At 42.3% G+C, this 15,046-nt stretch overlaps 1 protein-coding gene across 1 annotated transcript in view; it reads left to right on the plus strand.

The window, feature by feature from the left end:
• Positions 1-15,046, plus strand: part of LOC100454300 (nuclear RNA export factor 2) — a 72,786-nt gene that overhangs the window by 42,523 nt on the left and 15,217 nt on the right. Inside the window, exon 3 of the mRNA XM_002831912.3 lies at positions 10,565-10,660. Within this exon, the coding sequence (XP_002831958.1) occupies positions 10,618-10,660 (43 nt within the window). The 5' untranslated portion in view covers positions 10,565-10,617. The remainder of the gene's footprint in view (positions 1-10,564; positions 10,661-15,046) is intronic.

The raw sequence follows: 15,046 nt of genomic DNA on the forward strand, positions 1-15,046 counted from the left end.
TGCCTAAAAATATGGAAGTGGCTTTGTAATTGGGTAATGACTAGAGGCTGGAAGACTTGAGGCACATGATATGAAAACCCTAGATTGCCTTGAAGAGACCGTTGGTAAAAATGTGAATGCTAAAGGTGATTCTTGTGAGAGCTCCAGAAGGAAGTGAGAAGAGTTGTAGAGGAAGTGCTTATCATCTTAGAGAACACGTGTATCATTATGAACAGAATGATGCTAGAAATATGAATATTCTAGCTGCTTATGACGCGATCTGAGATGGAAATTAGACACATGTTAATGAGCACTGGAGGAAAGGTGACCCTTGTGATAGAGTGTCAGAAAACTTGAATGAATTGTGTAGAAAGCAGGTCTTGTAAGCGATGAACTTGGATATTTAGCTAGGAGATTTCCATGCAAACTCTGGAAGGCGTGGCCTTGTCTCTTTATAGTAAAATGTGAGAGTAAAGAGATAAGTTGAGGAAGGAACTGTTAAGCCAAAAGGAAGCACGCTTGATGATTTAGAAAATTCACAGTCTACCCAGATAGTGCACTATGGAAACAGGGCCAAAGGTGTGGCTGAACAGCCATTTGCTAATGAGACTAGCTAGGCATGTGGACCCAACCCACCACCTTGGCCCTAAGCCAGGAAACCAGATAGGTTAATCCAGGAAGGATCCACACAGAGCCTACATATCTAGTTATGTGGATCCCCTTGGCATCCGCAAAAACATGGCAAGGATTTTGAGAGTTTTATACTAGCAGAAATGCTGCCAGCCTGGACTGAAATGGCCAGAGATGGGACAAAAATGAAAGAAGAATGTCTCTGAAGGCAGAAACATGGAAGACCAGACCAGAAATGGCATTGTCATTACCCTGGAGGGCTGGATGGACTGAGTCCCTGACCCAGAAAGCCAGGAAGATGGGGCTGCCTCCCTGGAGGGTCCTAAAGTTTGGGGCTGCCTCCCTGAAGGGCCCGTGAGACAGAAGATTGAGCCATGGAAGTTTACTCTCGGCCGGAAACTTAATGGACTTTTTTCCTGCTGGGTTGTGAACTTGCCCCAGAGCGACAACCCCTTTAATCTTTCCACCTTCTCCCTTTTGTGAAGGGGACGTCTAACCTACGTCCCTCCCACTGTAGTATTCTGGAAGTAGATAACTTGTTTTCTAGCTTCATAGGTCTGCAGACAGAGAGGAACATTGCCCCAGGGTGGGCCTTACCCAGTCTACTCGGTAAGGTCCTGACAATTTTAGATGAGATTTTGGATTTAGGGTTAATGCTGGAATAGGTGAAGATCTGGAGGATTTGGAGATGGGGTGAATATAGTTTACTCACGGTAAGATTGTAAATATTGGGGAGCCAGAGGGCAGACTCTATTGGGTTGAATAGTGCGTGCATCCCCCTCCCCAAATTTATGTCTACCTGGAATCTGTGAAGGTGATTTTAATTGGAAGTAAGGTCTCTGTAGATGTAATCAAGTGACGATAAAGTCACACTGGATTAGGGTGTGCCCTAATCCAATGACTGGTATCTTTATCAGAAGAGGAAAATTGGGACAAAGAGACAGACACACAGGGAGAATGCCATGTGACAACCGAGGCAGAGATTAGGGTTAAGCTGCCACAAGCCAAGGAATGCCAAGGATTGCCAGCAACCACCAGAAGCTAAGAGAGATGTGTGGTACAGTTTCTCCCTTTAACTACCACCCTCACCACAAGGTACCAATCTTGCTGACACCTTGATTGCAAACATTTGGCCAATAGAAATGTGAGAGTTTAAAATTCTGTTGTTTCAAGCCACCTGTTTACGGAAATTTGTTATAGCAGCCTGAAGAAACGAACACAGCACTTGAGTCCTGTTTAGCAAGGATCAAGCTACAGCTCTTTGGTCACTGTGTCTAGCCCGGTGAACATCAGTGGCTGCTTGGGGCAGCCATATGGACATTATTTGTGATTGTGCATCCCTGAGATGGGCCTGGGGATGAGCCCTTGTGAGTTATGCAAAAAAAAAAAAAAAAGGAAGGACCCCAGCACCCCAGGGAGACTTAAGCATGGCATCAAGTTGCCTAACAGTCATTGTTTTTCAGGCATGGGTACCACAGTTGCTGCCGTAGCATGCATTCTCCTTACCCTCAAGCGTATTCATGTGCTTAGCCATGGCAGCCGGTGTCCCAGGAACCGATGATTAAATAAAGAGCATGGTGGAGGAGGAGCGTTTGGCACTCAGCTGCTCCCACAGTGCTAAACCACTTAGCCCTTATTCTATGCAGAGCTATATCTAAGTTTCATTTAATTCTCACGCCAAATTGGGGGTCATGATGAAAAATTTTGTCTATAGCTAAATAGAAAGCTGAAACTAAGAAAGGTCAAGTATCATGAAGTAAAAGAGAGGTTCTATTAGTAATAGCAAAAAGTTAGACTTCAAGCACTGTGTTGCTTTCATTTGTTTTTAAATTTTATTTATTTTTTAATTCGACAAAATTGTATATATTTACGGGGTACAATGTGATATTTTGATAAGTGTATACATTTAGAAAGACTAACTCAAGCTAATTAATATATCCATCATCTCACCTACTATCACATTTTGTGGTAAGAATATCTAAAATCTACTTTTAAAGCAATATCGAAATATATGATACGTTATTATTAACTCTGCTCACTATGCTGTGCAATTGATCACCAAAACATATTCCTCCTGTCTAACTGTGCGCCAGTCCCAAATCCTCAGCAGTAAATGCCCCTGTCTCTCCTCAGTGAAACCACTCTTGATTAATAAAGTAGTCTTAGTGTAGTCTTACCTGGGGCTTAGTTGTCCCAGATCTTTCCTGCCATCCACCAGAACCTCTTTGCCTGTAGAGAGTCTTCTGAACTTGAGAAGCTGCAGGATTATGAAAGCCCAGCATGTCATACACTTGCCTGCTCATTGACCCTTCTCTCACCTTGGCTCTCTTGTCTCTCATAGCAATGTCATCTCAGTATCGGGCATCATGAACATAACTCTTCCGGCCTGTCACAGAAATGAAGCAAATAAAGTGATGGAAAAATAAAAAATAAAAAAATAAAAAACCCACAATACCAGTCACAAGTCAAACCATTTAAAACTGTTACTTTTGTATTAGTAACAGACAAAATAGACGTTAAGACAACAATAATTATTTGGAATAAAGAAGGCCACCATGTAGTCATGATAGAACATTTATCAAAGAGCTAAAAAGTCTGAACTTACATGCACTCAAAAACATGGCCAAGAAATATATAAAGCACGATGTTCAGAGTTACAAGAAGGTTGCCACAATAAAATATAAAAGTGCACTATTTTAGAGTTGGGGCAGTTCCAAGAAGTAGCAAGATCCAGGGAGTGCCCATGAGCATGGCAGTCAAATAAGAGGTCTTGCGACCATGAGGCTTGGAATCAGACTGGTTTTCTACATGGACATTGAAATCACCCAGGACCGTGACAAGATTAGGTGTAGAAACTCTGAATGAGACATAAAAATCTTTGACCAAAAGACCAACACGTTGGCTTTATTTTAGAAAGCCATCTTTGTAAGATGCCCAGGATGGCCATAAAATTGAATGTGTATTGGTCAGGGATATTTAAACTACAACTAACAGAAAGTGCAAGTCTCGCTGGCTTATCCAATAAGTAAAGACACTTGCTTATATAACTGAGAGTTCAGAGGCAGAGTGAGTTTCATGGTTAACTGAGCCGGTAACTGAAAGATTTAAAGATCCAGGCTAAATCTTGACCCAACCACTGCTGGATTGGGCATTGGATTATTGGATTAGATTAGACTAATTCTGGGCCCACTCTTGGAGCTAAGAAAGTGGCCATATATCCTCAAGCACATGACTCTATTGGGAGGAGATACACTGATGGAGGCCTGAGCCCAGCCAGGAAGGTGAGGAATGTATATTGTGTAGGTAAACAAAAATGTCACCTGCAGGTACAGACTCAAATTATATATACTGCTATGAGCATAGTAACCACAATATTCAAGTCCTTCTTGTTTCCTAATAGAGTGACTCTTCGGGTAACAAAGACGGATATTTTATTCAGGAGCTACCTATATTGAATTCATGAATAGGCAGTTACAAAGCATGAGAGCTCTCCCCTGTGCAGTATATGTTTTGGAAGAACCTCGACAGGCATCCACTGTGGGATGCTTAAATCCCATTTTCATTCTTTTTCAATTCGTCGGCAAAGTTTTCTATTCGCTCTTGTCCTGAGGTGATGTTGTGTCAGGATTATTTGACCAGAGGTAAATGAATTCTTCATATTTACTGTTAAGTTTTGTCTTTCTGTAAACACGCGACACAGATTGCACAAAGATAACAAAGATCCTCAGATTTCAGTATGGAACAACCTTAAAAGCCCTGGGTCTTTAGAAGAAAGTCAGACTCAGCCGGGCGCGGTGGCTCACGCCTGTAATCCCAACACTTTGGGAGGCCAAGGCGGGGTGATCACGAGGTCAGGAGATCGAGACCATCCTGGCTAACACAGTGAAACCCTATCTCTACTAAAAATACAAAAAAATTAGGGCTTGGTGGCACACGCTTGTAGTCCCAGCTGCTCAGGAGGCTGAGGCAGGAGAATCACTTGAACCCGGGAGGCGGAGGTTGCAGTGAGCCGAGATCGCACCACTGCACTCCAGCCTGGGCAACAGAGCGAGACTCCATCTCAAAGAAAAAAGAAGAGAGTCAGACTCCTATAATGTACCAAAATTAAAGAACAACCTTTTCCTCTAATGCACACATTTATTCACGCTTTGAAAAGAATATGTTTCCATAACGATACCAAATATGCATATGAAAAGAAAATTAAAAATAAGATAATCACCCAATCTGCGAATATGCAGATTTGAAAATTAATTATCAATATATAAATGGAAGCTCTTAATAAAGACGTTGTAGTATCACATAGACAAGATATGTAATGTGTTGTTGCTCATGTTTTGCCTTAGTCTGCATCTACACTGTCAAATGAGCTTAATCGTGTTCACTGGTTCATTATTTGCTAACTCCTTGATTGACTTAGCCAATTGAGCAGTCCAGCCAGTGAGTCATTCTATAACTGTTGATAAACTACGTGATGTTTTAAATCCAAGGATTAAAAGAAAACCCAAACATTATGTATCTTGCATTTTTTCACAGGTTCTAATCACTGATAATAATTTATCAGTGATAAGCTGATCACAAAAAACAAGGTATAAATGCTTCAAACACTAAAAAAAAAAACAATGTGGCTGACTATGTTTTAAAAATTATCTGACAGTATTTTCCAACAGAGTATCTAGAACTATTTCTTGAATTGCAAAATACAGTTGCCTTGAGCAGATAACAAGAAGCAATCTGGGAAATTTAAAATTCTCTACTTTTAATACATTAGAAATCTTTGAATCGTAATTGCTCATTGTTTTAAATGGTCTTCACAGTGGAGGGGGTTTGGACCAGAGAGCTGCATCTTCACAAATGGCACTGCTCTTGAGTAAACACCCTCTATGGAATCCCTACCTTTTCACTCCTCTCCATCCTTTGCCTGAAGGAAGTTTTCATTGTAGATGTAATTTTGTATTTGTATGTTGTGGTAGTCCTCAAAGAGTGAGCCTATTACCTAGAGCTGTTGAATTTTACCTCGCATTGAGGGGTTGGCATATTGAGCAATTTGCCAAGGAGCACTATCTGCAACTGCTTCTCTTTTTTTCCTATTGCTTGGCACTGACATAAAGTTACTTCTAGCTACGTTAATGAATTTCACAAAGGAACACAGAAAAATAGGTCTTGGATGTAATGCCCGTAATGATAGAGTCCCATCTTATGCTTTCCCTTGTATGCTGTTGCTAGGTCAGTCATTTTTACTTTCTGAAAGTTAATTTACATAGGACACCTAGTTCAGGTGTATGTATCTGTTCAAACCAAAAGCATTAGAGTATTTATGTTTAATTTAACAACGTCGCAACCGTTCTGATACTTAGGGGAGTTCTGAGTAAGTAAGTTCTAGAAAGGCGAGTTCCAGTACTCCCCTTTCTCTCTTTTCTGTGTTAGGTAAAGCCACTCCTCCTAAAGCCACTAGCATGGATCCCCAAAATGTCCACCACAGAACGAAAAGGTAAAAGAAGGAGAAGTTGTTCCCGTTAAATCCTACCATATCACATGCAAGAGAAATGGCTTATCAACCTGCCTCACCCCAGTGAACACAGCGCCTAATAAATTCAGTGCCTAAACTGGACCCCGGACATATGAATCTTTGTCCACAGAGTTACCTCCCCCCACTGTTTGTGTATATTAGAGCACCGACAGACTTCCATTGGTGTAACTTAAAAAAAAAAAAAATCCTAACAAAGTCCTGATAATCATCTCAGAGAAAGAGTGAATGCTATGAGTATCAGGTCTGACAGGAGCAAACTATGACTTAAAGTAAGAGTTATAATTAGGATTTGTCTTTTGGTGAAAGAATTTGACCATCATCAATACCGTGTAAGTTCCAGTTGAGCATAGGTGGGCTAGATAAAATTCTGCTGTGCCTTTTACTGGTGATCTGTTCATCTGTATGTAATGATAGAAACTGGGGCCAGGGCAGGTACCAGGTCTTGAAGTAGGCTTCCATCCTGTGACTTTGTGTAGATACTTCCTAAATCCAACTTGAAATTTCATAATAGGCCGTTTCATAAATATGTAGCCCCATTTTATATCCTCTATTTACATGTGTCCCATAAATAATTCTCCAGAATTATCCGAGACCCACTGATTGGCACTTCCTAGTCTTCCATTCCAAATATCATGACTTCAGTCTATGGCCATACCACCCTGAACGCGCCCGATATCGTCCAAATATCATGACTTCCTTTGATAACCTTAGAGCCACAAGCACAGCCTGTTGTCCTCACTAGTACATTCAACTTTAACTGTGGTGGAAAATTTGGTCTGTTGAGTTTTCTTCTGCTTATTTATGTAGCCAGGCCACAGTGCGGGAACCTAGCAAAGTAATCCCAACGCTTGTATAGCATTGTTTGCCTCTGCAAGCAAACCAGAAAGACTCCACTCCACCAAATTTATTTTGGACATGCAGATGAAGCTGCAGTTTCCCACACAAACCAGCAAAACAGGTGGTCGTGAAATTGCGATTAACAACAACTGCAATGTGTACGCTCCTTCTCTTTTCTCTATCCTTTCTGGGGAGACACAGGCAGAATAAAAATACAGTAAAATCTAATTATAATTCAGATTCCATTCATACAAAATTGTTGCAGTTCAGGCCAGAGCCAGGTATGATGTTTTAAAAGTGCTAATCTTTCTCTTTTCAGTAATTTTTTTAAAGAAGGAAATGTTTTCAGCTAACCTCAAACATTTTATACTGACTTTCATATATGCATATTTTATATATTAATGGTAGGTTTATATGTATACATTTAAATGAATCTCCTGAGGTCCTTAATTAGATTCAGCATTGACTGATGCTAATTACTGATAGTACTTGAAATTTCTTAGTTGGTATTTCAAAGAGAACATCCAAGACCTCAACTCTTCAGTAACTGGGTCTGGCTTCCAGTTTGTGTGAATTAATAAGGCTGAACTAAAATTAATTTCCTTTGGAAAACCCGGGGGTGCTCAGAACAGTCTAGCACCATACTGCCTGGGGGAGACAGCTGGTTTGCCACCTGCAATGTCTGTGACCTCTTAGGCAAGTGCTTTAACGCCTCTGTGCTTCAATTTCCTCGTCTGTAAAATTCTGTTATCCTACCTACTCCATAGAGTTAGCACTCTTAAATGCGTTAACCTTTTGGAGTGTGTGGCACATACTAATCACTATACACATTTTCTTTTTCAAATGAACAGCTAAAATTTATTAGGTTTGCCCTAATTTCCTTTGGCCCTGTATGAAATTAAGTAAACAGTGCTTACCTGTGCGGACTGCTTAGGCTCTTGCAGTAGTGTCTACGATTATGGTTTTAGTGAGGACCTTTTTCATTGTGAAGTATTAAATTTCACGTGTTGTTAGAAATGAAACACATAAAATATATTAAAGAGGGATGGGGGGCCGGGAGCGGTGGCTCATGCTGTAATCCCAGCCCTTTGGGGGGCCAAGGCGGGCAGATCACCTGAGGTCGGGAGTTCGAGATCAGCCTGGCCAACGTGGTGAAACCCCTTCTCTACTAAAAAAATACAAAAATTAGCTGGGCGTGGTGGTGGGCGCCTGCAATCCCAGCTACTTGGGAGGCTGAGGCAGGAGAATCGCTTGAACCGGGAGGCGGAGGTTGCAGTGTGAGCCGACATCATGCCGTTGCACTCCAGCCTGGGCAACAAGAGCAAAACTCCGTCTCAAAAAAAAAAAAAAAAAAAAAAAAGTGAGATGAGAGTAGCAAAAGCTCAAGTTTGTGTGCTGTGGAAGGTTATCTGGAGGACCACCATCTCAGTAATATGGGCAGTCTCAGAGCTCCAGGCCTCATGAACAGAACGGTCTCCTGAAACATGCAGATCAGGAGAACTCTACAGTGGGTGGATTCTACTGTCAGGAAGTTGACCCAAGCTCACCCACCTATCCTGGGTACTTGAGTCTTGCAGGATCCTAAGGCTGCAAGCCACGTGGATGCCACCATCATGTGAACACTACAATTATGAGCCCTACTGATAGGGCCCTACTGGTCATATCAGCACCAAGGGCTCTAAAACTTTGAGGTCATGTGGCCTCTCTTGTCATGTTGCTCCTATGGTCATGTGATGGGCCCAGATCTTCCAGTCACTACAGTATGGTGGACTCCTGAACCCTGTTGCTCACATGGATTCTTCCCTCACCTGGCCATTACTGGCTACCAGCATGTGGAAGTCTCAGCCCTCAAAGTCATATAGATGACCTACTGTTTAGGGTCATGTGGACTGCTCCCACTCACCCCTCCCCACGGCCACAGCGTCAGGCTCATTCCTCTCTGTCACGTGAAGACTGTGAGCTGCCAAACTCTGCAGATGCGTGTGTGGGCAGCCAAGTGGCTCCTGTCATCTCGTGGCAGGCAAAGCCTTTGCGGTCCTGTGAGCACCGCAGCCAACCAATGGCTGTTGTACATGTGGCTCTTATGGTCACGTGAGATTCCGCACCCTCCCATTCACGTGAAGATTGAGTGCTCCGAATCCTGTCAGAGAGGTGCTTCCGGCTCCACACCCTGACTCAGGCGGAAGTTTTACTGGACTCCCGCTCAGATCTCCAGCCTTTCGGCAACTTTCATATCCTGCCGCGCTGGAAGGAAGTCTGGTACGAGTGGAAGCAGCCGGTACTAGAAGTTTACTGAGAATTGGGCTTTAAGGCGTGGCTGAGCAATCTCCAAATAGCAGAGGCTCTGAGGGGGTGGGGTGGGGGGGTGAGGGAGGTGGAGGGGTGGGGATGTGGGGTGGGGGGGTGGGGGAGGGTGGGGGGGTGGGGGGGGGTGGGGGAGGGTGGGGGGGTGGGGGAGGGCGGGGGGTGCGAGAGGGTCGGGGGGTATGGGGGGTTTGGGTGGAGGTAGCGGAGGACTTTCCTAATGTGGCCGAACTTGTGAACACCTGGCAGAGAAACTGTGTGTGCGTGCGTGTGTGTGTGTGCGCACCCATGCATCTATGTCTGCCATCCGCCTTGATCCTGGACTCACAGGAGCTGTTGTTGGTAGAGAGTGAAGTGAAGGAGGAGAAAACACTGGGGCAGAATGTGGGGCTAGGGGGATAGGGGTAGGGTTGGTAGTGGGGCGGCAGGGATTCATAAACTTGTAAGTCGTTTCTCAGGGGCAGGGCTGTGGAAGCCTGGTGGGATCCGCCCCCCTTCCCGCCCCCACACTAAAAGCCCTACCCTTGCCTGTCACTCTGCCCGATTCACCGTCTGTGCCAGGTGATTCTGTCCTCTGCCGCTCCTCAGACCACGTTGTTATTAAGGACACTCGAGACTGCCTAGATCCCAGTTTGTATAGACGATTCCAGACCCAATCTTAATTTCTGTCTCTTATTTGATTATGTAAAGATTCTCTTTGTTTCCATGATTTATTTTTCTACTAAACCTTCTAAACATGGGCTCAGGGGGGTGAGCGAAAGGGAGAGAGGGGAATCGGGAATTTTTTTTAAAAGAGAATTTGATATTTCAATAAAAGTGTCCAAGTCGTCATGATGTGAAGATTCAGAATTTACTTGTTATACTTTATTTGAACTTCATTGGCTTTAAAAAATACATTTGGGAGTGGGTGACAATTTTTGTGTGTGTGCGCGCGCACTTAGGATCTCTCAGTAGCTTACAGTAGTACAGCTTCACACTCTTTTGTTTCTGATTCTCCCCCCATCAACCCCTGATTTTCTAATGATTGCTTCTTAGATTCCTTCCTGAAAACTCTCTCCTTTTCTTCCTGTGGAAAAGTATAGTGAATGGATTTAAGGTACAATCGTGGGTGATAACGTTTGGTACATCATGAAAGCGGTACTGGGTGAATGAAGTTGAGCAAATAGCAAGATTGTGCTTAAACTTACGGGGTTTCAAATATTGCTTGGCAGATGGTTAGAGAATATTGTCACTTGTGATATTTGATATTACATGTAGCTTGAATAATCTATTTTTCTCTCATTTCAGCATTTCCGAGTTCGTTCTATGAGACTCTAGCGTCAGGACAAAGCAACAACAAAATGTGCTCTACTCTAAAGAAGTGTGGGACATACAGAACTGAAGGTAAACGAATACTGTAGGAATTTTTTAGATGATATGCTAATAAACAACACGAGTCTCAAAGGGAGGGCTACTTTCCCCAACTTGTATGGGAATGGAACATTTTTTTCCACAGAGCATTTGAGGTACCAGTGTTCTTCAGAAAATATTTGGGGAAACCCTGTTCAGACTACATCTTCTAACACTTTAAAACCTTGTGCCTTTGTTTACTCAGAACAATGGAATGTGGGTTTATAATCGTTGTAATCTGTTCTGCTCATTAAGACATTGATTATTGTTCTTTAATTCATTTTATCTTATGTCGTCAGTCGGTCTCTCCTGCTGGAATCTTGCTACCTTTTTACTCTTCAGAGATACTGCCAAGCATGAGTCTGATACCATGGTGGTGGCAAACAATATGTGCATAAATGCAAGTCATTAGGAAGCGTTACCTGTGGCAGCAAATAAAGTGTCCCACTCTTGAAAACAAGATACAACTTACCTGTCAGGACAAGCAGATGCAGTACCGCTCATTTTACACAACAAAAAACCACACTTCTTCAGAACCATTTTATTATTACTTAATAATTACAGCTGCCGTAGTTTGAGCCCCTGTCATATGTCAAGCACTGTGATAACCTCGGCTGTCATGCAAGTTACTGCATTTAACCCTCAGGAAAATCCTGAGGGGGTGCTATTTTAATTGACAGATGAGATATATGAGTCAGGAGAGGCTCAGTGTGTAACGCTGTGCTTATAGGCAACCCCCAAACCTCAGTGACTTATTTCTCACTCCTGCTGCATGTTTATGCCAGGTGCATATCCTTCACGGGATGGTGGATGTTGGGTTTGAGCGATTCTTACTGGAATGACTCAGAGACCCAAACTAACGGAGCAGCCACCATCTAGAAAAGGGTTACTCACTGCGTCAGAGTGGGAGAGAGCCGTAGAGGGTCTCAAACCAACAACCAAAGGTTCTGACCCAGAAATAACCCATGTCACTTGTCACTCACAACCCATTGGCCAGAGCTAGTCACATGCACGGCCCTGCCCCAAGGAAGGCAGTCGGGTTGGGCAGTCCTACCAGGTGCCTGGTACAGGGGAGAATGTAAACACTTGGTAAATGGCAGCACTGACTACTGCATGAAGGAATCAAAGCTGGGAGGGATTAAGTACTTGCCTAACATCACATCGGCCGTAAGTGACAGAATCAGGATTTGAATCCATCCAGGCGTGATTTCAAAGTCGATGTCCTTTCTGCTTCTTTCTACGCTGCCTGCTCTTCTCTTAAAGGAAGCTTATAGTAAAAATTCTTTTACATCAATGATGCAATGCCCTCTTCCTTAATCATCTGATAGTTTAATTGAATAGACACGATGGCACTGGTTAAAAAGACCAGCATTGATAAGCCAGAGGTCTTTTCCAAATGAGGGAATGTATTGGATATTTGAATATCCATTGTATTCAATTATAAAAATAAAACCAGGTGGTAGATGAAAGGACTTTTCATTGATCATTTACTTAATATGGAATAATCCCCATGTCTTTCCGCTATGTTAAGGAAAAATGATAAAAAAAATAGAGCCTACCTTGACGAAAGTGAAAACAGATGTGAGAGAGTCGAACAAAATTGCTAGATGTCAGTGTTTCAGAAGCGCAGGATAATGATAAAATCTCTGGCCACATGGGCAGAGAAAATTAGCGAGATGGTGCGGGTCAGCCACTTTTGGAATGAAGATAGTGTCACACTTACAGTGACAGAAAAGATTGAAAAAGATCACATTATGAAAAGGATGTGAAAATTTGAAAATTTAGATTAAATAGGTGAATTCCAGGGGAAAAAATATATGTAACTTTCCAAACTGAAGGAATAGAAAACCTTGGTTTATTCAATGTATTCTTGACAAGGAATACTTGCAAAGGCAAAATTACTAGCCAAGCCGAATTAGTTACATGAACACAAATAATATAAATCAATTAATAGCAAACTAAACCCAACAATGGGTAAAGCAGATAATACAGCATGACAAGGTTGTGTTTAATCCCAAGCATGCAAGCTGAGTTTAACATTTTAAGAGATCCATAATGTAATCTAACACATTAGCTGAATAAAGGGAGGAGGACAGGACAAATACCACAAAAGATACAGTTTAAAAAAAAAAAGTGTGCAATAAATTAACCAACCGGGATTGAACAACAACAATACCAATAATTCTCAGCAGATCGGTAATATAGAAAGCTATCTCTTTAAACTGACAATGGGTATCAAAACAATAGACCCCATCAGACACCACCCCTAATAGTAAAACATTAGAAGTATTCTCCCTACAATCAGAAAAGGGATAAAGATGACTGGTATGACGAATTCTGTTCAATGTCGTACTGAGTCTAGTGCAGTAAGCCATATGTCATACTAGGCAGTGCGGTAAGCTGTGATACATGCATGCCTACATACATAAATTAATACGTGTATAAAAGTGAAAATAAAGCTGTCAACGTGACTACCTTCATATGAAACTCAAGAGAAGCTACAGAAAATTAAAATTAATAATGGAGATTAACAAGTTTGTTGGATATAAGACGAATATACACAAACCATTGTAACAAAGAAAATACCATCATTATTGTAAATATACCATTTACAACAGAAAACATGTCTTGAGAAATATACGATGAATCTGCTTACTTGGCAACTATTCTAACACTCTTAAACATTCTTATATACTTTCCTGTACTGTGGAGACTAGAAAGTTGGAACATGAAAGGAAACACACGTGCACATGACCACACGCATGTGCGCACACTCTCTCTCTCTCTCTCTCTCACACACACACACACACACACACACACACAAATACACTCTCACACACATACAAGTTACCAGAGTCCCTTGCAGTTAGGGTCCCAAATGGGATATCTGTCGCATCAAGCGTATGTGCCAACATGAGACTCAGAGGTGGAACTGAATAACATGGGAGCCATATGTGGGGTGGAATACCTGTGATGAGGGAGGTCTCCAGTTTTCATGCGGCAGCCATTGCAGAGTTTCTAGAATTCAGTCTCTGTCATGCATGTCAATTAACGGGCAGGCAGCAGTGGTATTTCAGCTGTAGCAGTTCCATCACGTGGGTGGACTTCTCCTGGCTGTGCAGCATCCAGGCCTGCTTTTCTGGCCCTCACAGAGTTTTTGTAAGCTATGTAATATATTTTATTAGAGATATCTTGTTTGTATAAAAGAACTAGAGTGAATTCTGGCATAGGCAAGTTGGGACCTTGATTAACAGAGTACTTGGCAGCAAAATTGGTTGCAAGCAAAAGACCTTGAAGGAAATGGGGATCTGGGATAGATTTGGCCCACAGGGCATAGTTGCTGACCTCTAAGCTAATAAGTTGCTGACCTCTAAGCTAATAGACTCACTAGGTCCCCAAAATGGTGCTGAGTGGGAAGTCAGCAAAATGAGGAGGCAGCTATTGGTAGGATCCTCTGGCAAGCATAAGCCAGAAACTGAGGCTTTAACACAGTTGTTTTCAACCTTGGTTGCACACTGCAATTCACATGGAGAGTTTAAAAATGTGGTTGCCTGGATCTAACCACGGTTCTGCTTTGATTGTTCTGGGTGTGTCCTGGTGCTAGTGAATTGTCTCAGTGTCCCCAAGTGGCTCTAATGTGTAATCGTGGTTGAGAACTGCTTGAACAATTTAAATGATAAGAATGCAAACCTTTTACAATATTTAATTTTAAAATTTTATAATTGTGGTTTCAGAATGATAATATTACAGTAATAATAAATACATAGTTACACTGGAAAATATGAAATAAAGATTCCCATGTAAGACATAGAGAAGATTGTCTTTTTCAAAGAGAAAGGAAATGGGAAAACACAGTGGTAAAGCCGGGGCCACCACAGGTTGTGTCCGGCTTGAAGCTAAACTGCCGGCAAGGCCAGAGCAAGGTATGGATCAAAGCTAAGTGTCTGTGAGCCCAGGGCTGATTCAGCAGTGGAGCTTCCTCTGCAGAAGACAGCCACAACCCAGGATGAGCAAGGAAGGGATGGCACAAACTCAACAAATCCAATAATTGGCACTGAGGGAACAGAAAAAATGGAAGAGGCTGAAACAGACATTAAGATAATATTTCCCCAGAGAGACAAAGGAGTGATAAAGGATGAAATTGTGTCTATTATAAAAGAACAGAAGACTGCCCAAGAAAGATGGCTTTTTGAAGGCAAGGATCTCCTTTCACTTCCTCCTGAAACTTCATTAAAACAACATCAAAGGTGAACGAATTATGGTATATCCATCAAGGGGCTTTTACTCAGCAAGGAAAGGTCAAGAACACGGATGGGTCTCAGAAACATTACGCTGAGTTAAAGAAGCCAGACCCAAAGGGGTGCAGCATGTACGAGTCCA

The sequence above is a fragment of the Pongo abelii genome, chromosome X (assembly GCF_028885655.2).
Source record: "Pongo abelii isolate AG06213 chromosome X, NHGRI_mPonAbe1-v2.0_pri, whole genome shotgun sequence".
Classification (NCBI taxonomy): domain Eukaryota; kingdom Metazoa; phylum Chordata; class Mammalia; order Primates; family Hominidae; genus Pongo; species Pongo abelii.